The sequence below is a fragment of the Lissotriton vulgaris genome, chromosome 7, assembly GCF_964263255.1.
Source record: "Lissotriton vulgaris chromosome 7, aLisVul1.2, whole genome shotgun sequence".
Lineage (NCBI taxonomy): Eukaryota > Metazoa > Chordata > Amphibia > Caudata > Salamandridae > Lissotriton > Lissotriton vulgaris.
This window is the reverse complement of record NC_141695.1, coordinates 841,120,393-841,144,107: the sequence shown is the minus strand read 5'-3', so window position 1 is coordinate 841,144,107 and position 23,715 is coordinate 841,120,393. Positions and strand designations below refer to the sequence as shown.

At 48.0% G+C, this 23,715-nt stretch overlaps 1 protein-coding gene across 2 annotated transcripts in view; it reads left to right on the top strand.

Moving 5' to 3' along the window:
* DUS1L (dihydrouridine synthase 1 like) overlaps positions 1-23,715 on the top strand; it is a 245,163-nt gene that overhangs the window by 44,905 nt on the left and 176,543 nt on the right. For both annotated transcript variants that reach the window (XM_086931197.1, XM_086931196.1), the window contains exon 7: positions 5,576-5,679. In XM_086931197.1, coding sequence (XP_086787323.1) covers positions 5,576-5,679 — 104 coding nt within the window. The remainder of the gene's footprint in view (positions 1-5,575; positions 5,680-23,715) is intronic.

Below are 23,715 nucleotides of genomic sequence, written 5' to 3'. Positions count from 1 at the left end.
TGAAGGAACGGCGGCGAGTAGGTCTACTGAATGGGATGCAATGAAAGTGGTGGTGAGAGGGGTGTGCTTGGGCAGGTTCTCGAATGCTCGAACGACTGTGCTGAATGACTTAATGAAAGCGGAGGAAACTTTGAGGGACCTGGAGCGCCGCAGGCCAACTAGGCCAGGTCTACAGGCCCAGTTATTGGAGGCGAAGGAAGTGGTAGCCGCGGAGACGGAACGTTTGAGATGTTATGACTATAGGCAGTACATTATCAGGGCACACGCAGAAAGGGACAAGGTGGGTACCCTCTTAGCCAGATTAGCTAGCCCGGAACTTAGGGGTTGCCCGATCCTCAGCATTACTAACGCGCAGGGAGAGATGGTGTACTCCCAGGCAGCTGTATTGGACCGCTTTAGGGGTTACTATGAGGAATTGTACCGGAGTCAGTTGGGAGTGGGGGTTCAGGACATCGTGGAGTACCTGGGGGAGAGGCCGCTTCCGGTCTTGGACGAGGACGACGCGAAGGACCTGGGTAGCCCGATCACGCTTACGGAAATTCGAGTGGCTATCAAACATATGGCCCGTAACAAGACGCCCGGGGTGGACGGACTCCCAGTCGAGTTCTATCAGCACTATGTAGACGCTCTGGCGCCCAGGCTGCTGGTGGTGTATACGGAGGCCTTCGAGAAGGGGGCATTGCCTGGCTCCATGCGGGAGGCCTTGATAGTACCACTCCTCAAGCCTGGCCGGGATGCCGCGGACGTGAGGTCTTATCGCCCGCTGTCCATGCTGACGGTGGACTATAAGATCCTGAGTCGCATCCTAGCCACTAGATTGGCCCCGCACATGACGGGCCTGGTGCACAGGGATCAAGCCGGGTTTATACCCACGAGGAGCACGGCGATGAATATCCGCCGCCTGGTGGGAATAATGGACGCCATCTTGGATGGGGAGGGAACGCCGGCGGTTCTGTCCGTGGATGTCGAGAAGGCCTTCGACAGTTTGGAATGGCCTTTCTTGGATGGAGTGCTGGAGCGGTTCGGCATGGGCGATGGGTTTCGAAGGTGGATGAGGGTCTTGTATACCTCGGCGACGGCGAGAGTTCGATTGGGCGGCTTGGTATCTGCCGCGTATCCGGTGGGCAGGGGAACACGACAGGGATGCTCTCTCTCCCCTCTGTTGTTTGCCCTGGCGATGGAACCCTTGGCGGTCCATGCGAGGTCAGGCGACCGATACGCGGGAATAGTGGGTGATGGGCAATGGCATTATATATCGCTCTATGCAGATGACCTGCTCCTGTACCTAGCTGACACTTCGGGGGCACTGGCTGGAGCGATGGATCTGCTGTCCGAGTTCAGCCGACTGTCGGGCCTTAAGGTCAATTGGGCAAAGACCTGCGTGTTTCCGCTGAGAGCGGGATCGCCAGCCCCTAGCAGCGACTTGGGTGTGGCATGGGAACCCTCTTGCATCACCTACTTGGGTGTCCGCATTTACCACTCGGCTGCTGACCTTTTGGAGGGTAACATTGGCCGTTGTGTCCGGTCACTGCGGGGTAGCTTGTCTTTCTGGTCGACCCTCCCGCTGACAGTCCTGGGCAGGATAGCATTGTTGAAAATGGTGGCGCTCCCCCGCTTCCTTTATTATTTCCGAACGCTACCTGTCTGGATTCCCCAGGGGGTGTTTAGGGAACTGCGGTCACTGATTATTGGCTTTCTGTGGGGGCATGGCCGTCGCAGAATAGCCTTGAGCACGCTACTTCGCCCCAAGCTGGAGGGGGGCATGGCCGTGCCCGACCTTGAGCTGTATTATCTGGCGGCGCAGTTGCAGGTCCTTACGCAGAACGTAGCCAGGGTGTTCCGGGGGCCGGAGGAAGACCGGGGTCGGGGGATACAGCGCCACGTGCTGTCGTACATCATTATGCAGCAACGGCTCGAGTTACGGGCCCTCACCATGGAGGAGCGGACGCTCCGGCTGTGCTGGCAGAGGAGCCTTCGGAGAGCGAGGGCATCGCGGCCTTATGCCCCGGAGATCCCGATCGGGATGTTGACGGCTTTGCCGCACGGAGGGGATTGGTCCCCGTTGATGGACTGGGAGGAAGCGGGGTTGCAGGTGGTGGGTGACTTGTATATAGATGGGGCGTTGGCGCCGTTCGACGTGCTCCGGGACCAGTTCGGACTGCCTGAGGGGGGCTTCCTACTACACGCGGCTGTAGTGGCTGCCATGCAAAAGCACTGGAAAGAGGGGCTCCTGGAGCCCGCGACGACTATGGCATGCCAATATGTGGTGATGGCGGCTGGTACATTCAAAGCTGTGACGTGCCTCCATAATAGGATGCTGAACGAAGGGTTGGAACCACTCCATGGGCTCAAAGCTAAATGGGAGGGGAGCGTTGGCCGGCCCATACCGGATACGGCATGGGGCCATATCCTGCGACGCACGTGGAAGGGCACCAGGAACGCACGCTTTCAGCAGGTCCATTTTTATGTGCTCCATAGGGCCTATTTAACTCCAGAGAAACTACAGCGGCACTTTCGGGTGCCGGATGCCTGTTGCCCCCGGTGCTCGTCCCTTGGGGCGGACATGGACCACTTGTTTTGGGGGTGTCCACAACTGGGATCTTATTGGGCGGAGGTAGGGGAACTCCTGAATGAAGTGACTGACAGGGAGGTAGAATTCGACATGGCGGCGTGTATATTGCTCTGGTTCCCGCATACTAAGCACACCAAGGTGACAAGTAAATTCATAGATCTGGGCCTGATATTGGCTCAAAGGGAAATATCGTGGCACTGGAAGGCCAGGGGGGGTCCCTCACTGCGTAGATGGAAGAATGAGTTGCTGCGATGGTCTGACTGCGAGAGCGTGCTCCGGATGAAGCAAGCAGTGAAGTTGGGGAATGAGAAAGCTCTGGATGCGGCGCGTGCATGGGAGTTAGTGGTACAGGCTCTGCGTGATGCTTAGGTTGAGGATGAGGACGGCGAGGACTAAGCCGCTGGACACCGCGGGGCGAACACAGAAGTATCTCACTACGCACTGTAGTGGAACCATCCAGTTCAGTAGAGCGAAGCACACACCTTAGCAGTTGCCAGGGGGGGGGGGGCGTTGGGGGGGTTAGTTGTAGAGGGGCTTGGGGAGGGCCGGAAGCCATTGGAGGGTTGCTGGTGGAGGCCTTGGAACTACTGGGACAGGGGGTATTGAGTGGCGGGCAGACTGATTGGGTGGGACGGCCTGGCACGAAGGCCCGAATAGCCTAGAGTAGGCCCCGACGGGGGCAATTACGTTGATTCCACGGAGATGGCTGACGGGAATGTTGTTGCGGGTGGGGGGGTAAAAGCAGATACGTAAAACGACCTTCCGCCAGGGTCCCAATGGGACGTACACTGTGTTGTGTTCCTCTCGAGCGATCTGATATGCCGCCCGGCCTCCGGGATGCGGGCTGAATGGCTGTGTACAACTGTGAACTGTCATTGGACGGGGGGAGCCCACAAGTGCACTGGCTGTTTACTTTTTCCTGCTGTTTATAACTCTGCAATAAAAATATAATTAAAAAAAAAAGAAATTACGGATCCTATTTGAGTTTTCATTGTAAGATCATTATTAATTATGATTCCCAGAGTTTTAGCAGATATGGAAGGAGTAGGGGGCTGTCCTAGCTCCTTAGGCCAGAACTGGGACTTCCAGCAGGGCCTGACTGGGAACCAAAACCGGCCCTGGCAAAGTGCTCGGCCCCCCCCCCCCCCCCACCTTCCCCACTCGGGGGGGATGGGGGTTGGAGGTGCCGCCGAGCACTTTGCTAGGGCCGGTTTAAGGCCGATTTTGTTGCAGGGCCGATTTTGCAGCTATGCTGCATAAACGGCCCTGTAACAGAATCGGCCCCCAGGGGCTCAAAACCAGCCCCCACCCTTGCGGCGCACCGGGGGATTGCCCGGTGCCCGCTATGGCCAGTCCGGGCCTGAACTCCAGGAGTTTAAGGATCCTCCCATAAGACTCACTTCCGTCTTATCTGGATTTAACTTCAGATGGTTGCTGTTCATCCAGTCGCGGATGAACAGCATCGTAGTCTGGAATTCATGGACGGATGTAGGAGAGTTATTGATAGAGAACACTAGTTGGAAGCCCCCTGCATAGTTAAGTGTGAACTTTCCTTTCTTTCAGGGCGTGGATCAGAGGGAGAAGGTATACGTTGAACAGATGAGGGGAAAGTGAGGGTCCCTGGGGAACGCCTCATGTAGTTCTTATCTTGGGTGTCTTGAATTGGTGTAGGCAGACTGCCTGAAATCGGTTTGTTAAAAAGGAGCTAATCCATTCAAGGGCTGATCTATGAATTCCTGCTTCCTTGACACGGTCGACCAGGACATTATGGTCGACCTTGTCAAATGCTGAAAGGTCCAGCAACACCAAGGCTTGCGGAGAGCCCCTGTCGGCCTTATCCCGGAGGGTGTCCAATACTGTCAGTATAACTGACTCTGTGGAGTGAGCTGGGTGGAATCCTGCTTGGTGTGTGTCCAGATAATCGAACTGCTCCAGGAAAGCAGATAGACTTATGGCCACATGAGCTTCCAGTAGTTTGGCCAGGTAAGGTAGCAATGAGATAGGGCGGTAGTTGGTTAGGATTTTACGGTCCACTCCTGGCTTCTTTAGGAGGGGGATGACAGCAGCCTCCTTAAAAGTGTCAGGTACATAGCCCTGGGACAGTGACTCGTTTAACAGGGACATAGTTGGGACTCTGGCAAGCAGTAAAGGCTTCCCTTAGGATCCAAGGGAGGCAGCAATCCCTAGGAGAGCCAGATTTTACTTTTGTCATATTACATTCACCTCAGTATTCTGCAGTGCATTCCTGGCACACAGCTTTTTGCCCTCGGCAGTCTAAATTTCAGACAAAAACTTGCTTTTGAAGTGCTTAAAGTTGCTACTTATCATATGGACATTTAGGCGGTATCTGTCAATGTATGGACAAATATATTGAGATGAAGTGGACTAGGGTCCACACATGCAGTGAGTATTTATTCCAATGTTTACATCAATGAGTATTTCTACTATGTAGAACTAATTAAAACAAGTAAAACATTTCTAACTGTATCTCCCTGGCTACCAGGTCAACCCGTGGTGAAATGTGCTGACTTTTAAAGCCCTGTGCATTGCTCATAGCATGTTTGACCAGCAAGGCCTGCATCATTTAATCGAGATAGGCAGACATTGTCACCAGCTGGGACCCGAGGACCTTTTTGTGCATTCGGTTAGCAGATGCCAGGCTACCAATCATTTGCAGCAGTGGTCAAGTATTTTTTGAAATGGCAAGTGTGGCCCTTTCCATTGTAAAGAAGATAAACATGCATTAAAAAAAAAGTCCTGACCGTGGATTTTCTTCCAGAGGGCTCAATCCAAACCTAGACCTTTACCGTTTTACTTTCTTTAATAGTTGATTTTACCAGCATGAGGACACATTTTTGCTAATGTAACCTTTGCATATTCTGGTAGAGGTATAATGGTTCGGCTGCAGCTGCGGCCGTGGGGACAGTCTGCAAAATGTGGAAGTAGTTGCAGTCCCTCCACTTGTAGCATTTGTCACAAAGATTTTTTCTCTTTTTTTTCCAGACATGCTGTGAGCATCCCAGTGTTTGCCAACGGTAACATCCAGTACCTTGCAGACGTAGAACGATGTTTGCTGGAGACTAACGTGCATGGTGTAATGAGTGCAGGTCAGTGTATGCAGAAGACCTGTATGTATGAGCTCGAAGCGATGCTTCCAAGGCACCCACTTTTATGTGCTTTGGCAACAGTTTGCAGATATGCCTTGTGCACATAGATTAGGTTAGTGTGTGCATGACAATGGTTTGCATGAGCATTCGTGTGTACAGTAGACCGGTGTGTGTGTATATGCCCCTATTTCTTGTGTTCCCAATCATTTCTTCCTGAAGATCTCTCACAACCAAGATAACTCAACATCTTCTCTGCAAAAATTAGTTAAGGCACTTTAATGCACTAAAATAATCTTAGGCGAATGGTGATCTTGAACAAAGCCTTTAGTAAAATGCCTTCAAAATAGATGTGGTCCCTAATCCCTCTCAACGGAAAACTGCGAAAACATATTTTATTCCTGGTTTCTATGCTTAGATATTTTTTTTTTTTACAACTCAATATGAGAGAGACTATTTTTTAGGAGTCGTATGCAGCTAGTACGAGAGCTCTGTACCCCTATTTTGTTGAATTTCTTCTGATAAGGCTGTCATCTAACCTTGAATAAGTTAGGATCTTGTGCTTGCTCTCCTTAAGGCATGCATTACACCTGAAATATGTAAATGTCAAAGCGCTAGGGGCCGTCGGGACGATTAAGCAAGCTATTGCCCAGAGTCACATGGGGCTGGACTAATCAGGCGCCGGGGATTCAACCGTGAGCCCCGGGGTTCCGGAGTCAGCCGCCCTGGTCGCGGAGCCACACCTCTTCCAATGTCCTGATTAACACATAAATTGCTGTAATACAATGCCCTTGCCTACTTAAAACGCAATACGATGGAGCGATATTGACAGAGAGATTTACACAGACTCTCAAACATAGGTTTGAGTCGATGACCCTGGACCTATTGGTTATACCTCTTCTTCTAAAATATTTTAGAGCTTCTAGCATTGAAGTTTTTTTCACCTAAAATGGCCCTCTAACTGATTTGATACAAATGGAAATCCACAACGCCCCAGACATACTTCGACGAATTGGTCCAGAGAATTAGTTACGTGGGACTACAATTTATAAATGCCGTCTTTTACTCTCTGATCTGTCAATCATTCCCTGAATTCTGATTGGCCTATTCCACAACTCCCTTTCCCCCATGTCAGCAGTTGCCAAACCCTGTGACACAACCCTTACTGCAAGCAGTTATAAGTACGTTATAAGAAGCAGAAATACATAATCTATGGTCTGTCTTTTTGAAAGGGTGGGCAGTGAGGTGCTTAATTAAGACTTTAGTGGTAATGTTAAATAATGTGCATAGTAATAGTCCTTTTGAGACCATTTCTAGGTATTGTTTTTGGGATTCCCCCAATTATGCATGGAGAAAGCTTTTCTTTATGATTATTGGGAAAATATGGCAATTACATGCAGAGTACAAGCTAGCAGGAGGCAGATTAATTTAATAACACCAGAAAAAACGGCGGGCATTAATTATGGCCGACATAGTGCCTTTAAATCGGTTTCAACAAAATATATATATTTTTAAAATTTCTTTATTAGGTGTTCCTCCATATCAGCAGACAACATACAATAATCCGCATCAATCTCTTCCATCTCAGCCGAGGTGGAACACGGTTTTGTATCACTACAAGTCAGGATTTAGACCACAGGTCTCGTCAGTGGAGGAGTCTCTCGTTCCATATTCCTTCTCATTTTTGTTTATGAACGTCCTCAAAACATAACTGCACCTGAACACCCCACCCATACCCACCCCCCCTGAACCCATTCCCGTCTCTACTCCCCACCCCCACCCACCCGCTGGGTCTGGGTAACTCGAGGTTTGGCCTCGTACCGTCTTTCAACAAAACATATATTTTTAACTTTATATTGTAATAGTGCTCTCTAGTTCTTGTCTACAGACAGATTTTGGCTGTCTGTTGTGCAAGACCTGTTCGGATATTGCAATACTTGCAGTGGGTCAGCCTGTTGCTTACCATTAGTTCAATTTATGGTTTTCAATCTCATTTGCTTGCTTTCCTCTTCTCATGTTTGTCCATAATTTGGAACATAGAATATTTACCATCCTTTTGATTGGATGTCTAGTATCCGTCCACTGTTTGCATTCTGGAAATTACTTTGTTTTCTCTCTTTCAGCACTTCAGCATTCCAAGTTAGTGCTTGTGCTGCTTTCATACTGACACCTCCGCACCCCAGGTCCTCAGTTGCTCCTAGTGCTTCACCTAAACTGCCTCTGCTGCTTTTTTTGATGATCACCTTTGCCCCAGTTTGTCTTTTGCATCTCCTGTCCCTTACCCTCCACCCCCATCTTTATGTTTGGGTTCCTTTTAAAGATTTTGGGCAGTTCCCCTGCTGAAATTACTGCAGCTAGCCTCCAATCTCCCGCTGCTTCACGATTGGCATTTCCAGGCCTTATTAGCATTTCCAACTTGGTTTTAGTGAATCCTCTGTTTGAGTGCATGCATTTTCTTGCTTTCTCCCAATTGTGATGCTTCCACACTGAAATCCCCAATCCCCCTTACCCACAAGCTTGTCTGGAGTCCTCCCTATGTGGAGGGACCTAGGGCATAGTAGTGGACAACACCATTTTCCCTGGCTCTGGGAAAAAGACACTTTAAAGTATGTGTGGTACAGTTAGGTTTCACGTATACCACACAAAAGCAGCTGAAACGTACTGAGATCCCTTTAAAATGCCTTCCTTAAAGTTGCTGTCACTAGTGGGGAGGGGTTGGTGGGGTGTTGTGGGTGACGTGATGTGTGGCTGTGGGGTGGTGTGTTGGTGTGGGGGAGTGAGGATAACCATGTTTATACCTGCTACTGGAAAGTTTGCAGGGTCAGACTAGCCTGTCCGGCAATCGTACAGTGCCCGAGGGACTGGTCTGATAGGTCAGTGTGTGTGTTATTTTTAGGATGAACCTAGACAGCCCTGGTGTTGTCTCGTCGAGGCATGTTGGATATACTTTGTGGGATTACAGCCCACCGATTGCTTTTCATTTTTCTTTCAGTGCTCTTAAAAATCCTTCCTTCCAAGTGGTTTATCATTCCTATATGGCCCTCCTTTTTACCAGTTGTTCACTCCCATGGAGCAGCCTGCCAGTGCTTGTAGTCTTTCACTTGTCCCATTTTAGCATTTGTTAAAGGGACTGTTTCCTTTCTCCAAAAGCACTGTACACGATCACTCAATCTTTTTTTTAAGTTGCTCCGACTTCAGTTTCTGTAAATAGGGCTAGAATTCTTTGTTTGTTTGATTTGAGTTCTTAATACGAACGCAGCATGGCACTTGCTTTCATGTGTTCTCATTGCAGCCAAATCAGGAGGCCGCACGCCTTTTATTTTATCAATGTGCTGCCTACTTCACGACCCCCGCGCTTCATGTTTCAACATGGCTGCCGTGCGCCAAACTTTTATCTAGAACTTCTCACTATTGTTTTTATTCTCTCAGCTCTGCCTCTGCGCTTAATTGGATCGGCATAGCCTTGCTCCTTCCCTAATTAATTATGGTAGAGGCTCTGCCCTGTTTTATTGCCCACACACTCATTTCCTTTCGCCCTGTGACAGCTAAAGATACAACCAGGAGTACTTTTAGCCTCACCCATCATCTCTGAATACTTCTTGAACCCGCCATCTATCGTAAATGAATCACTGGCCTGCACCTTTTCTCACACACTGTGAGATCCTACTATATTTCTTTCCGTTAGTAGGTGGTGATGTCAGTGAGAACCCATCCAGGAGTGACGTCCGCACGTGGTGAACATACAGTGACATAATCATGCTTGGCCTGGCATCAATTTCTGTTTCAATATCTGGACTTTGAAAATTCTGATGTCATTCTAGGGCCTGGGCACACTGGAGCTGCCCCCTGTCCCTGCACCTGCCACTTCCCTGCCAACCATCCTGTCCAACGCCCCCTATCCCCTTTGGGGACTGTAGCAAAGCGACGCGGCATGAAGCGCCTCTGGCACAACAGCACCCTGGAGACACCTGGATGTCCCTGCTTGTTCGTTCAATGTCTCCTGTTAGCTATAGAACCTGGTGCCCGGGCTGCAGTAGCTGGGGTAACCAGGTCCAACGCTAGGCACCTTGGTACCCATGGAGTGCGACAAAACCTTGCCTATAACATGGTGAGTGGGCAGTGCTTGTGCCATCATGGCTGGGTCGGGTATTAGTTCCAGCACTACAAGGAACGGTTCAGGTCCAGGCACTGTCTGGGGTTGTTGGCGTACATTTCATGGGCTATAAAGGGCACCACATAACTATGGCAAAGGGATAAGAACAAGAAATTACCATTGAAGGGTGCCTGCCTTTATCGAGGAGCGATACAACCAGAAAGCTGTCTAGTACAGGGCATCTATTACAAAGGACAACAGCCCGTGCACAGGGAAAGAACATGTAATAGAAGGGGCAAATAAGTATGCGCTACTTGTAAGTGCTGGGTATGTGTGTCAAGCAAGGGCATTTTGTTTTGGTATGAAGTTATAAAATTGGTGCACTTTTGTTGTAAATGTAGCTATTTCCACCCCATATCAGTTTTTTCCTGCTGCACAGGCTATATTATGATTTGCCTCAGAGTTACTAACTTTATTTAATCCGGTAGTGTTGTGGAATCAGTTGCCTTATTTGGTTTTGAGCTATAGGAACTATAAAATTACATAGATATTTGCACAGCTAATCCTCTGAGCTATCTGGCAGCTTGTAAATTCTTTCACGATGGTGAGGCATCCAATAATGGTCGTGGCATGGATCTCTTATTTCCTATACTCTATTTAGGTGTTACATGAAGTGACACATATGGCCACTTTAGGGTGTTGTTGAAATATTGCCAGCATTACAAAAATGGTGAACAGTTATCCAACAGTGAGCATAACCTTTTGGAAATTATGTTGAGTTTTCAAACAATACAGAGTTTACAGCAGACAACATCAATTACAATAGTGACAGCAACACAGTTTTGTATTACGGTAAAGGAGATACTGTCCGCAATAGTCCACTGCATAAGGACAACAAAACAGAGGAAAAAATAGGACAAAGGAGGCATCCACTCAGCAAGTCATACATCTGCATTCATAATAAAGGTGGCAATTTTGGTAATACCCTTATCATGCAGGGAATCACAAAGTCCTAATAATGTTGGGCTGTTTTGAGACAGGTTATACTCCGGTATTATCTAGTTGACCCGATGGACCATCCCTATGGCAGCCCCCCTCGGTCTCGGTTGTATCCGCACGGGCAACCAGGAACACCTCCAGGGGGAGCCAAATGTCTTTAGGACAGGAGAGTACGAGCACAAGTTCACAGAATGCAGTAAGCTGTTCCTTGCAATAGGCAGTGTTCTTAAACCAGTCAATAGCAAGCGGTAGTGCATGCCGCCCCTACCTCATTGCAGCTTTGCCCTTAGTGAGCAGGAGGAGGAGTGCGCCAGTTTGCGCATTCCGGGTGGGACTTCCTGGACATATCCCAACAGCGCAGTATGTGCAGAGCTCTCAAGGGGATGGCCCATAATATCAACAAGAATAGCAAAGATTTCATCCCAATAGCCTGAGATTCCTGGGCAGTCCCAAGCAAGGTGTAAGAAACCAGAATTTGGGAAGGAACAACTTTCACATTACGTGTCTGTACCCAGGCCCATTCTAAACAATCTCTCAGGTGTGATACAGTCAGTGAATTAATTTAAATTGAATAAGACTGAGGCGATAGTTTGGGGATAGCGCTTGTGCCTGTGCACAACAGAAGCGCCCTGTGCATCAGTAAGAGGGCGAGTTATGTCAGCATTCCAAGCACTTTAGCTCATGGGAATCGTATGGGTGCTGAGTTCTGCATTCCAGTGTATAGTCCTGTAACAATGTTACAAGCTTGCAGGGAAATGGAGGGTCCAGAAACGTCTTGAGCACCTGGAATGTAGGTGTGGCGTCAGGAAAAGAGGGAAGAAGCATCCGGGTTGTGGCAGGTAGTTGGTAATTTGTAAATGTGTCTAGTAAGGTAATGTTGTCACCTTGTAAATCTGCTTGCTGTGGGAGAGAGGTGCAGTCCGGATAATCATGCCCATTGATGTAAGATTCAACTTATGCAGTCTAGCACATGTACCGGAGGCACTTGGACTAGGGAACAAGGGATGACTGAGTGGCACAGATGGGGCAAAGTGATTCTCAATGCGGGCTGTACGTCAGAGCGGGCTGTACGTCAGACCTCGCCCCATGCCCATTCTGCACATGTCACAATGTCAATCCACGCATGCGGGCTCTTACGAGGCAGGAACATCGCCATCTGAAGAGGGCAGGGAGCCATGTGATCAGATTCAGGGGCTGTGTGGGCCAGGAATTCGGTGGGAAAAAGACAATAATGGACAAACCGGGCTTGGCGCTAAAGTAATAAAAGTCAATGTCAGAGGGACCTAGGTCGCCCTGTTCAAAGGGAAGTGCATGATCTCCAGACGATGTGTGGCTGGCCACCCGCCAAGGAGACAAGACGTGCTCAGATCTGTCAGTGAAAGTGTATGGGCAAGTGGAGTGGTAAATTAATCAAAAGGTAAAGCAATGTTCGAGCCATGTGGGCTGCTGAATTCATATCTGTGCATAGATCGCCGCCTAGTGTTGGGTCCGGATGATTGCACTTTGTTGTCCTGGAAGAGTCTTCGAAGTGTCACGAGATATGTGACTCCTCCCCTGGACTACAGTGCGCATGGGCAACTTCTCCATCCTCAGATTGTTTTTTTCCGCCATTGGGTTCGGATTTTATTCCTACACTCCAACTTCGGAATCGAAAAAAAACTTTTATAAAGGCCAAAAGGCCTTCGACTTCGACGGTATTGTTCTCGCTCGGTACCTCTTGACTCAAAAAAGCTTTCCATCTCGAATCGGTCGTCGACGCGGCCGTTGGGCCTTTTCGACGCCACGTGTGCCTGCTGTCGATGGAAAGGAGCCCGTTCAAAAGATGCCCACAATGCCACTCCAAGTTCCCGCATACTGACAAGCATTCAGTATGCAACAAGTGCATTTCTCCAGTCCATAAGGAAGAAACCTGCCCAGCCTGCGCCCAGTTTCGGTCGAAGAAAACCATACGGAATAGACAGGCCGCTAGGCAAGAGATGCAGCGACAGGCACCGGAACCGGACAACATCTTCGATGATGACCAAGAACTTCCTGAAGCACCAGATTTAGACCTAGAGATCGTCACCGTCGAGGACTACTCTGACTCCGATGACGAGATCCCACCGGGGCAAATCGTGAGTACACTGCCCCCGACATCAATTACCCCGTTACTGAAGCTCCGGTCGAGGCATCGCCAAAAGGCCTTAGCCAAGATCCAAAGAAACATTCGCCATCCCCGCCATCCGGCTCGGCTCCGAAACCAAAGCCTTCAGAGACCCCAGGGCCAAGTACCGCAATCCCAAAGAAGGTTCCAGAGCCTAAAAAGGTCGTTGACCCGAAGGCCGTTGAGCCGAAGAAAACCGTACAGCCTAAATGCGTCGACCCAAATAAAACCGTCCACCCGAAGAAGGCCGTGCAGCCTAAAGGCGTCGACCCGAAGAAAATAGTCGACCCGAAAAAGGGCGTCGAGCCGAAGGGCGCGACCCCAAACAGGCCGTCGAGCCCAAAAAGGACGCCAAGTCGAAGGGCGCCGACGCAAAAAAAAACGTCGACCCGAAAAAACCGGCTCTGCCAAAAGTCGCCGAACCAAAGAAGGACGCCGACGGAAAGGGTGCCGTATCGAAGCCTATAATCCGCCGGAGAAGGCTATCGACCCGAAGACAAGTGCTCCTAAAACACCAGTCGATCCTACAAAGACTATCGACTCGGCAAAGGACAGTCAACTAAAAAAGTCTGTCGAGCACAAGAAACGTGTCGAACCGAAAGACCTGGTCGACCCAAAAACACTTGCCGACCCGAAAAAAGGGCCCGAGCCGAAGAAAAGCACTAAGGCACCAAAAGTCGTCGAAGCAGAAGGTGTTATCGACTCCAAAAAAGTCACAACCAAGAACAGTGGAGGAATAACTCTTCCATCGTGATCCTTCAGGCGACCAGGCAAAAATATATATTAATCCTGAGACTGGTAAAGTCACAATCCTGCACAGGAAATAGAGGCCACTGGACACTGACTCTCATTCCCCTATTCCACTAAAAAAGGACTTTGGGACTTCTCCATCTAGACCCTTCATTCCCTTCTATCCCATTATGCCTACTACTCCTTTTGCTCCTTACTCTCCTTCTCACTATGGGGACAATGAGGGGAACACAGGGGAGGATCATCAGCCTGATTATGATTATCCACAGGATCCTGAGCCACAAAATGAACCATGGGAGGAGCCAACTGACCCTTATAACACCCATCCCATCCCCGATGTCTCCTCTTATCCAACTAAGCCTTCACCTACTGATGACACCATTGTCTTCAACCAATTAATAGACAGGGCAGCGCAGTACCACAATGTAGATATGCATAATGACCCTGTAGAGGAAGACTTCTTATTTGACACCTTCCCTACTTCAGAAAAAAGTGTCCGAACACTTCCTATGCTAAAGGGAGTGTTAAAACACGCACCTGGCATATTTAAAGATACAGCCAGGGCACGGGCAATCAATCCCAGGATTGGGAAAAAATATAGAGCAGCCCCTACAGACCCTACCTACATCAGAGGGCAGTTACCATTAGACTCGCTAGTAGTGGCTAATGCACGCAAATGGGCCAACTCACAGAAAACGGGGGAAGCCCCTCCCCCCGATAAGGAATCAAAGATACTAGAAGCCTCAGGTAAAAGGGTAGCAGCACAGGCCTCCAATTCATGGAGGACTGCCAATACACAAGCTCTGCTAGCTCGTTACGACAGGGCACACTATGACCAGCTTGAAAGCTTAATGCAACACCTACCTGAGCCTTTTAAAGCCCAAGCTGATGACCTCATACAGGAAGGAAAGTTCATTACAAACACCTCCATCAAATGTGCGCTTGATGCAGCAGACACCGCAGCCAGGTCTATTAACACTAGTGTTTTACTAAGGTGACATGCATGGCTGCGTATTTCGGGCTTTAAGAACGAGGTGCAGTCCACCATTCTTAATCAGCCAGTCAATCAAGACTTCCTTTTTGGCCCTGCTGTTGACACTATTTTAGATAAAATGAAGAAGGACACAGAAACAGCAAAGTCAATGGGAGCATTGCAGTTTCAGCAACACAAAAGTTCCTTTCGACGCTCCTCATACAGGGCAGCTACACAAGGCAATACTTCCCAAACGTCATCATCATACAAAGGCAACACACAAAGTTCCTTTATCAAAAACTCCAACAGAGGAGGTTATAGGGGAAACAATAATAATGGAAGAGGACGTGGAGGCAATAACGCCAGAGCCTCCACTGCCCCAAAACAATGACTTCATCACGCTGCCTCTAGACCACCTAAAACCGGTTGGAGGCAGACTCCAACAATTCCTACCTGTCTGGAACGTAATTACCACGGACAGGTGGGTGAGACAAATTATCCAGTATGGTTATTGCCTGGAACCCCACCAAACATACCACCCAGACACCGTCCTATGTCCAAAGAACACATCACCCTGCTACAATAAGAGGTGAAATGCATGCTGGAAGAGGGGGCCATAGAGCCAGTCCCTTTCCAACATCAAGGGACAGGAGTATACTCCCTATACTTCCTTATTTCCAAGAAAGACGGTTCCATCAGACCAAAATTGGACCTCAGACCCCTAAACCAATACATACTGTCGGAGCACTTCCATATGATCACACTACAGCAAGTGCTCCCATTACTACAGCAAGGAGACTTCCTAGCAACATTGGACCTCAAGGACGCGTATTTTCACATACCCATCCATCCAGCTCATAGAAAATATCTCAGGTTCACAATAGAAGGTCAACACTACCAATTCAAGGTCTTGCCCTTTGGGGTAACCACAGCTCCAAGAGTGTTTACAAAATGCTAAGCGACAGAAGCGGCACATCTCAGGAGGCAACACATCCATGTGTTCCCGTATCTGGATGATTGGCTAATACAAGCAAAATCGAACCAACAGTGTGCAGAAAACACGTCCCAAACACTTCAGCTGCTACACAGCCTAGGTTTCTCGATAAACTACCCAAAACCGCATCTGCAACCATCCCACATACAACAATATCTGGGAGCCACTATAGATACCTCAGTGGCAAAGGCATACCCAAACTCAGCGAGGATAGCCAGCATGCTCATTCGCAAATTTCTGCCACAACACACTCTGCCAGCTCGAGTCTTCATGCAGCTCATTGGCATGATGGCCTCCTGCATATTCATTGTCCCCTATGCCAGACTTCAAATGCGTCCATTGCAAGAATGCCTAGCACGGCAATGGAACCAGGCTCAAGGACAACTAAAAGACCTAGTGTTGGTAGACAGTCGCGCTCACAACTCTCTGCAGTGGTGGAACCCACAAAACCTTTCCAAGGGGACTGTTTCAAGAGCTGGTTCCACAACTAGTACTAACAGTGGACGCATCACTGACAGGCTGAGGAGCCCACCTCCTTCACTACACAGTACAAGGGCTCTGGACAACCAAACTAAAGAAACTGCATATCAACCAACTAGATTTGCTAGCGATATTCCTAGCCCTAAAAGCATTCCAGAAATACTTGTACAGCAAGACTGTGTTGATCCGGATGGACAACATGACCGCAATGTACTATATCCAGAAACAGGGAGGAACACATTCTCCACAGCTGTCCCACTTGGCACAGAGAATATGGAAGTGGGCAATTCCAAAAGACATCTTTCTCCTAGCAGAACACCTTTCAGGGAAAGACCACCAGATAGCAGACCTGCTCAGCAGGCACAGCCAACAACTACACAAATGGGAGATTCACCCCCAAGGTCTCCAGCCATTCTTCAAAGAGTGGGGTCACCCAGAAATAGACCTGTTTACCACAAAAGAAAACTTGAAATGCCAGTACTTTGCCGCCAGGTTCCCAAATCCATTGTCACAGGGCAATGCGATATGGATGAACTAGTCAGGCAGATTTGTGTACGCTTTTTCCCCAGCTCCGCTGATTCCGCTGGTGGCACGCAAACTGCGGTACAATTTACTCACGCTAATCCTAGTTGTTCTCACATGGGTGAGACAACCATGGTACACAACGTTCCTGGAGCTTTCAGTAGTTCCTCATCAAAGGCTGTGCCTCGCACCCCATCTTCCAACTCAGAACCATAGAGAAAACAAGGCACCCAGATCCCAATCGGATGAACCTAGCGATCTGGCTCCTGAAGTCTTAGAGTTCGGATACCTTAACTTGCCTCCTGATTGCATGAACATTATCAAGGAGGCAAGACGGCCAACTACTATAGCATGCTATGCAGCTAAATGGAAAAGATTCGTTATTTACTGCAACAATAACCAAATCAACCCATTAGATGCTTCCATACAAAACATTATATGTTACCTGCTGCATCTTCAAAGATGCAACCTAGCATACTCTTCAATAAGACTACATCTAGCTGCTATAGCAGCATACCTTCAAAACAGGCAACACCTTTCACTGTTTAGAGTACCAGCAATCGAGGCTTTTATGGAGGGTCTTAAAAGGGTGATCCCTTCAAGACACCCTTTTTCCCCAGTCTGGAATCTAAATATAGTACTTACCAGACTCATGGGACCTCCTTTCGAACCTCTACACTCGTGCGAACTGCAATTCTTAACGTGGAAGGTGGCTTTCTTGATTGCCATTACCTCACTCAGGCCCTTCATGCAAGTACATGCTAACAGGGTAGTTCTTAGAACAAACCCTACGTTTATGCCAAAAGTCGTATCAAATTTCCATATTAATCAATGGATAGAACTGCCAGTGTTCTTTCAAAATCCAGTCAGTAGCCGAAAGAGCCCTACACACACTAGATGTAAAGAGAGCTCTGCTTTACTACGTGGACAGACAAAATCATTTAGAAAGACAAAGCAATTATTTGTTGCTTTTTTCACCACAATATAAAGGGAATCCAATATCAAAGTCGGGAATAGCCAGATGGATAGTTAAATGCATTCAAATATGCTATCAAAAAGCCAAACGCACTTTAACCGTCCCCCCAAGAGCACACACTGTACAAGAAAAATGGGGGCATCCATGGCTTTCCTAGGGAATATTCCTCTTGAAGACACATGTAGGGCAGCCACATGGACTACCATACACACTTTCACAAAACACTACTGTGTAGACGTGCAAGCAAAGGAGCAAGCTGCTGTAGGCCAGGCTGTCCTAAAAACTCTTTTTCAAACTGCTGCAGCTGGCACGGGTAACCACCGCTAGAGGAGATACTGCTATACAGTCTATGCACAGATATGAATTCAGCAGCCCACATGCCTCGAACGGAATATGCTACTTACCAGTATGCATCTGTTCTTATCATGTAGGGCTGCTGACATTCATATCGCTGCCCTCCTTCCCGGTGCCTGTCGCAGCTGCAGCAGTATCTTTTGCATGGCCATCTCATACTTTACTATCTCCATCTCTGCCACAATGGCGAAAAACAATCGGAGGATGGAGAAGATGCCCATGCGCACTGTAGTCCAGGGGAGGAGTCACCTATCTCGTGATACTTCGAAGACTCTTCCAGGACAACAAAGTGCAATCATCCGGACCCAACACTAGGCGGCGATCTATGCACAGATATGAATGTCGGCAAGCCCTACATGCCAAGAACAGATGCATACTGGTAAGTAGTATATTCCTTATGGAGGATTATCATTTTCGCTATGGCTAAGCGGCAAGTTGGGGACTAGGGAAGTTGCTTTCAGCTCTTAATTCTGTCGTCCAGACATGTAAGCACACGGCCATAATTGTATCTCCACATTTCATCATCAATGATGCTGAGCCACACCCAAGACACCGGATGGGCCATCCGCCCAGACAAGAGGGAACTTCGAATCTTAGAGGGCTTCTCGTCTGTCAGGGGAGGACAAAAGATTTTTGTCCAATTTATTTCAATCCCAGTCATGCTGCCGAATCTGGTGATTTTCTGAGATGATTCAGATGTACATGCAGATCGCTGACATATAAAGTAAAATTTCCATATAGCAACTCTTAGATTCTGAAAGGGGTAAATGCTAGCCTGCGGTGAACGTTCTGTTTGGAAAAGGTGAGCTGCAAGAGGCTACACTGCAATCACTAAGAGTATGGGGGACATGGGGCACTCCTGGCAGGTGGCCCTTGTTACTGCCAAGGGGTCCAAGACGCCATCATTGACCTGAAATCAGACCACATGTTGGCATTAGAACAGACCAATGCATTTGATGAAGGTGGGACTCAAGCCTAGGTATGTCAGCAAGGCAAATAAATATGGCAATTCGAGAAAATCAAATGCTTTAGTGGCTTCCAAATAAAGTGCTGTCACATGCAAGGCTAGGTCGATAGTGTGAAGTAGTGCGGCGGTTAAGAAGTGGACCTGCCAGGTATAAAGCCTGCCTGGTCAAGCCTCACAACAGTTAGCAGTAATGGGAGGAGGCTTGAGGCAAGAAGTTTGGCTAGGATCTTGTCCGTATTTATCAAGGAGAAGGGGCCGTATGAATCGCAGCAGCAGCGGTCCCTACCAGGTTTGAGTATTGTGACAATCAGGGCTTCAGGCAAGGAAGTAGGTAGGACACCAGAAGAGAGAGATTATGCATACCTTGCTAACAAATATGGGGCAAGCAAAGAAGCATACTCTTTATAGAATGCAGCAGTCAGGCCATCAAGGCCAGGCGCTCTGTCTGCTGGCACAGCGCTGATTACTCCAATGACCTTTTCAGCTGTGAATGGCTCATCCAGGTACCGCCTATGACAGTCTACAAGCCATAGAAGTTTGATCGAGTCTAGGTAGGCTGTAAGGTCTGAAGGAGCAGAGTCCTGATGAGTTCTATACAGGGAGGGAAAGAATTCCCCATGACCTTTTGGGCTGCTTCCGTGACAGTGAGAACATGAGAGCTGTCGTCCTGTATTTCAGTAATGTAATTGCTTGGCCAAGGCTTGAGAAGTAACCGAGTGAGAGATTTGCCCGGTCTGTCTCCCTCCCCAAAGTGCCTAGCACGCGTCTCCCTCCTGAGGTAGTGCGTTTCTGCTGCTCAGTCTCTTCATAGTCCGAAAGTTTTCTCCGAATAGCTGCAAATCTGGAGACATCATGATCATTAAACTAGTTTGAGTTCTCTAATTTGTTGCTCTAGACATGCTAGGTCTCCTTGCAGGGTGCGTAGGATGCCAGCCTGTTTGGCAATGCATGCTCCCCTAATAACCACCTTGAAGGCCTCCCAAAGGCAAGCCCTCGATATTTCCAGTTTATCGAAATTGCCGCTCTGATTGCTTCCCTGAACACCTGATCTCTCAGGGCACCAGGTGGAAGGTCAAAGAGCATCCACGGCAGATGTGATATGTGGGCAGGGTAGTAAGTCCTGCGACGCCCACCAATAATCTATTCGCAACCACAAGGTGTGAGCCATATTTATGTATGTGCCCTCCATTTGGTCGGCAAGGCGGAAGTGCCAAGGTCTGTCAAGTCAATGTCTTCCGTAAGTCGCAGCTGGGTTGCTGCGTGCGGGTGGAGGCTTCTGGAAGACCGATCGGTCTCCGGGATAAGTATTACATAAAAATCTCCTCCCCACAGAGTCGTTCTGGGCCTTAGCGTCTCAGCCAGCCACCACACTACGGCAAAGAATTAGGGGTCATCTGTATTTATCCCGTAGATAGAAAGGGTCCTGACTTTGTGATCATGGAGAACCCCTGAGAGTAAAACAAATCTGCTCTAAGTCAGCGCGAGCGGCACGGCAGCCCCTTTCTTATAAGGATCACCACTCTCCAACCGTAATTGGAGTAAGGGGATACGTTTTCCCCCAACCACCCCGGATCACAGCAGAGTTAGACTCCCCTCGGTGAGGTGTAGCTTCTGCAAGGGGCATATATAGTGAGTGCCTCTGTGGATATGCAAAAACCTGATGTATCTTGTGATAGTCATTATGGCTGCGGATATTCCAATTTATTAATTTAGGTTGATGCCTGGGTGCATAGGAGGAGGATACTGTAGTGGTGAGTGCCAGCCTTTAAATCATATGTTATAGCTATTAGGTTTTGGGAAATGAGTGGTGGTGAATAAAACAATAGCACATTATGCCAAAATCAAATAATCCACCCACCTCCCACTTCAGCCGCAAAATCGAGCGAAGTGCACCATCACACCCCAAAAAACAATCCCAAATACCATTGTGATCAAACAAATCTGGGAAACATCCCACAGGGGTGGGCCAGGAGAACAACACAGAAGGAACATAGATGGAGGCATCATGGCTCAGCTCATTAGGAAATAGCTCACTGGGCGAGATCCAGGGTTAGAGATATTCTGCAGCATTTTACATGGAGAAAACCACATGCATGTAATGTGTGCAATCCTGTGACGCATATTTACAAGCCAGAAGTAGAAAGAGGATACCTGACGATCATAATTTAGTTATTAGGAGTGGAGGGCAGCCCCCCATGGCCCCCATTATGTGATGCAGTCTACATATTAAATCAGTTTCACTCAGCTGTTCGCTTGGGTGAACGATCCGCATTCATTTGAAGAGTTTTGGTATACTTGGCTGCCTTCTTAGGTCTCTAAGAATGAGGGTTTGCCAGCATGTTCTCTACACAGTTTAGCAGGATACAGAAGCGAAAACCTAGCATCCGTTTGCTGTAGAGCGCGCCTAATCGGCAAAAAGTCGCCACCCGTAGCCTGCACGAGACCATGAAATCAGGAACATGGAAACTTCATATCCCTTGTAGTGGAGAGGTCTTAGCTCCCTGGCAAAGCGCAGAGCAGTATTGTGGTCGCGATAATTCAGTAGATGCGCAATGATGGGTTGAGCTGGAGGCCAAAAGACCTATGGGCTCTTTCGACCGTAAGCATGGGAGATAGGTCAGAGGCAAATAGTGTACGCCACATGTCCTCTAGGTCCTCCACAAAGTCCTCCAATCTACCCATATCTGTAGATTTGGCACACCAATAATGCTTAAGTTGTTCCAGCAGGAATGAGCTTTTAAATCCTCATTTTTATTCCGTATTATCTCAAGAAATTTTTCCATACAGAAAAGCTTTTAGCTTGTCTTCAGTCTCTGACGTAAGGCGTTTGAGTTGTTCAAGGCGATTGTCATGCTTATCAACCTTTTCTTACAGTCTAACAAATCTATCTGCAAGGAGATGCATTTTGTTGTCTATTGCTGTCAAGCTCAGCTTCAGATCTTGGGACATCTATCGAGAATTGAGGGCCAGCCTGTCCCCACTTATCGGTGCTCCTTGTGGTTCACCCACTGGTACCTCCTTGGCCCGCTTCTTGCACCGGCTAACAAAAATATGTATGGTTTAGTATTGCATTTCTCCATGCTCCAGATGAGATGCTCAGGATATAGCAAAAGTCAATTCACCCAATGGGCTCAACCCAGTCCTCAATATATCAAATACAATGGAGGGGAGTAGTCCTCCTGCACAGCTAGGTAGCATTCAAGGCACTGTGAGCTATGATCGGCATTGTGGTTGTTCCATTGTGACTGTCTCACGAAGACTTGTAGAACAGTTGCAATACTGCACTCTAAGCCACTGTACTCTACACCACTACACTCTACTCTGCACCATTCTATGCCACTGCATCCTGCACCACTCCAGTCTACGCCACTCTACTCCAACCCACTCCACTGTATGCCAATCTACTCTGCACCACTGCACCCTACAGCACTGCACCCTACCACACAACACCCTACCACACTACACTCTACCACACTACACTCTACCACACTGCACTCTACCACACTACACTCTACCACACTCTACCACACTACACTCTACCACACTACTACAATCTATGCCATTAATCTCTACTACCCTGCTCCACTGTATGCAACTCCGCTCTACGACAGTCTACTCTACTCTACGCAACTCCTTCTATGCCATACTACCTTACTCCACTCAACACACTCCACTCTCCTTTATTTTTTTTATTAGTCGACGACCGCGCTTGCGCTGTCTCTTCGAGACATGTTGTATATACATTGTGGCCTTCAGCCCTCCCATAGGCTTCCTATTTGCTGACTCCATTGCAGCTCTTATATTCTTTCTCTCCGTTTGTCCATGGCATTCATTTGTCATGCCTCTTCCTGTGTTAATTCGTCATCGAGAGCGGTACTATACTAATACACTGGTCACCATTTTACCATTCTGTTTTAAGAACTGCTTTGTTCTTTCTTAAGCTGGGACTGCTGCTGAGCTGGGCTGCAATATGTGTCTGGTGGCTCAGGCAGCAGTTGTGAGGCTGGTGAGCCAACCGACTGTGGCTTTGTTCCCCGCCCTTCCACCCAAGCCTTCTTTCTACACAAGTTTGTCTGTTATGGCCCAGGACTGCTTCGGTGTTTTCTCTCTGTTTGTGTGGCTTTGTTCCCAGCCCTTCCACCCCAGCCTTCTTTCTACACAAGTTTGTCTGTTACGGCCCAGGACTGCTTCAGTGTTTTCTCTCTGTTTGTGTAAAGTGATAAGAAACTCCTATACTTTGTTTGAAGTGGGTGGCTCTTGCTTTTATTCCTGAAAAATGCATGTTTCCTGCTGTGACTCTGAGGCGTTACAAAGGACGACAGTAGAATAAGGACTACATTTAAATATGCAATGAATATCATTGCAGCTGTGCCTCTTGAAGAGTTATGGCATCGACCATCTCCTATATGGTTTGAAGCACTGAATGCAGAAATGTAGGCAATGCATTTTGCACATAGCTGAAAATGCTACTTTAAACGGTTTCAAGAGCAGAATATTGTTAAAACATTCATTTTAATTTTGGCTTTTGTGAGTCACCCTTTGTTTTTGTCCATACTGGTTAAAAGAAAGAATTACCTACCCAAATCCTTTTGGAATGTTTTCTTTGTCTATTTTTTTAGAAAATTGTTTGTCTTATTACCCCAGACATGACTTAACCTGATTGGAATAGATAGAAAATTTAGGAACCCCATAATAGCGATTACATAGGACATTGGTCTTGCTTTTGTTCATATTTATTGACTCTTCTTAGAAACGAAATGTCCTATAGGGTGTTGAAGGGATTTTTGT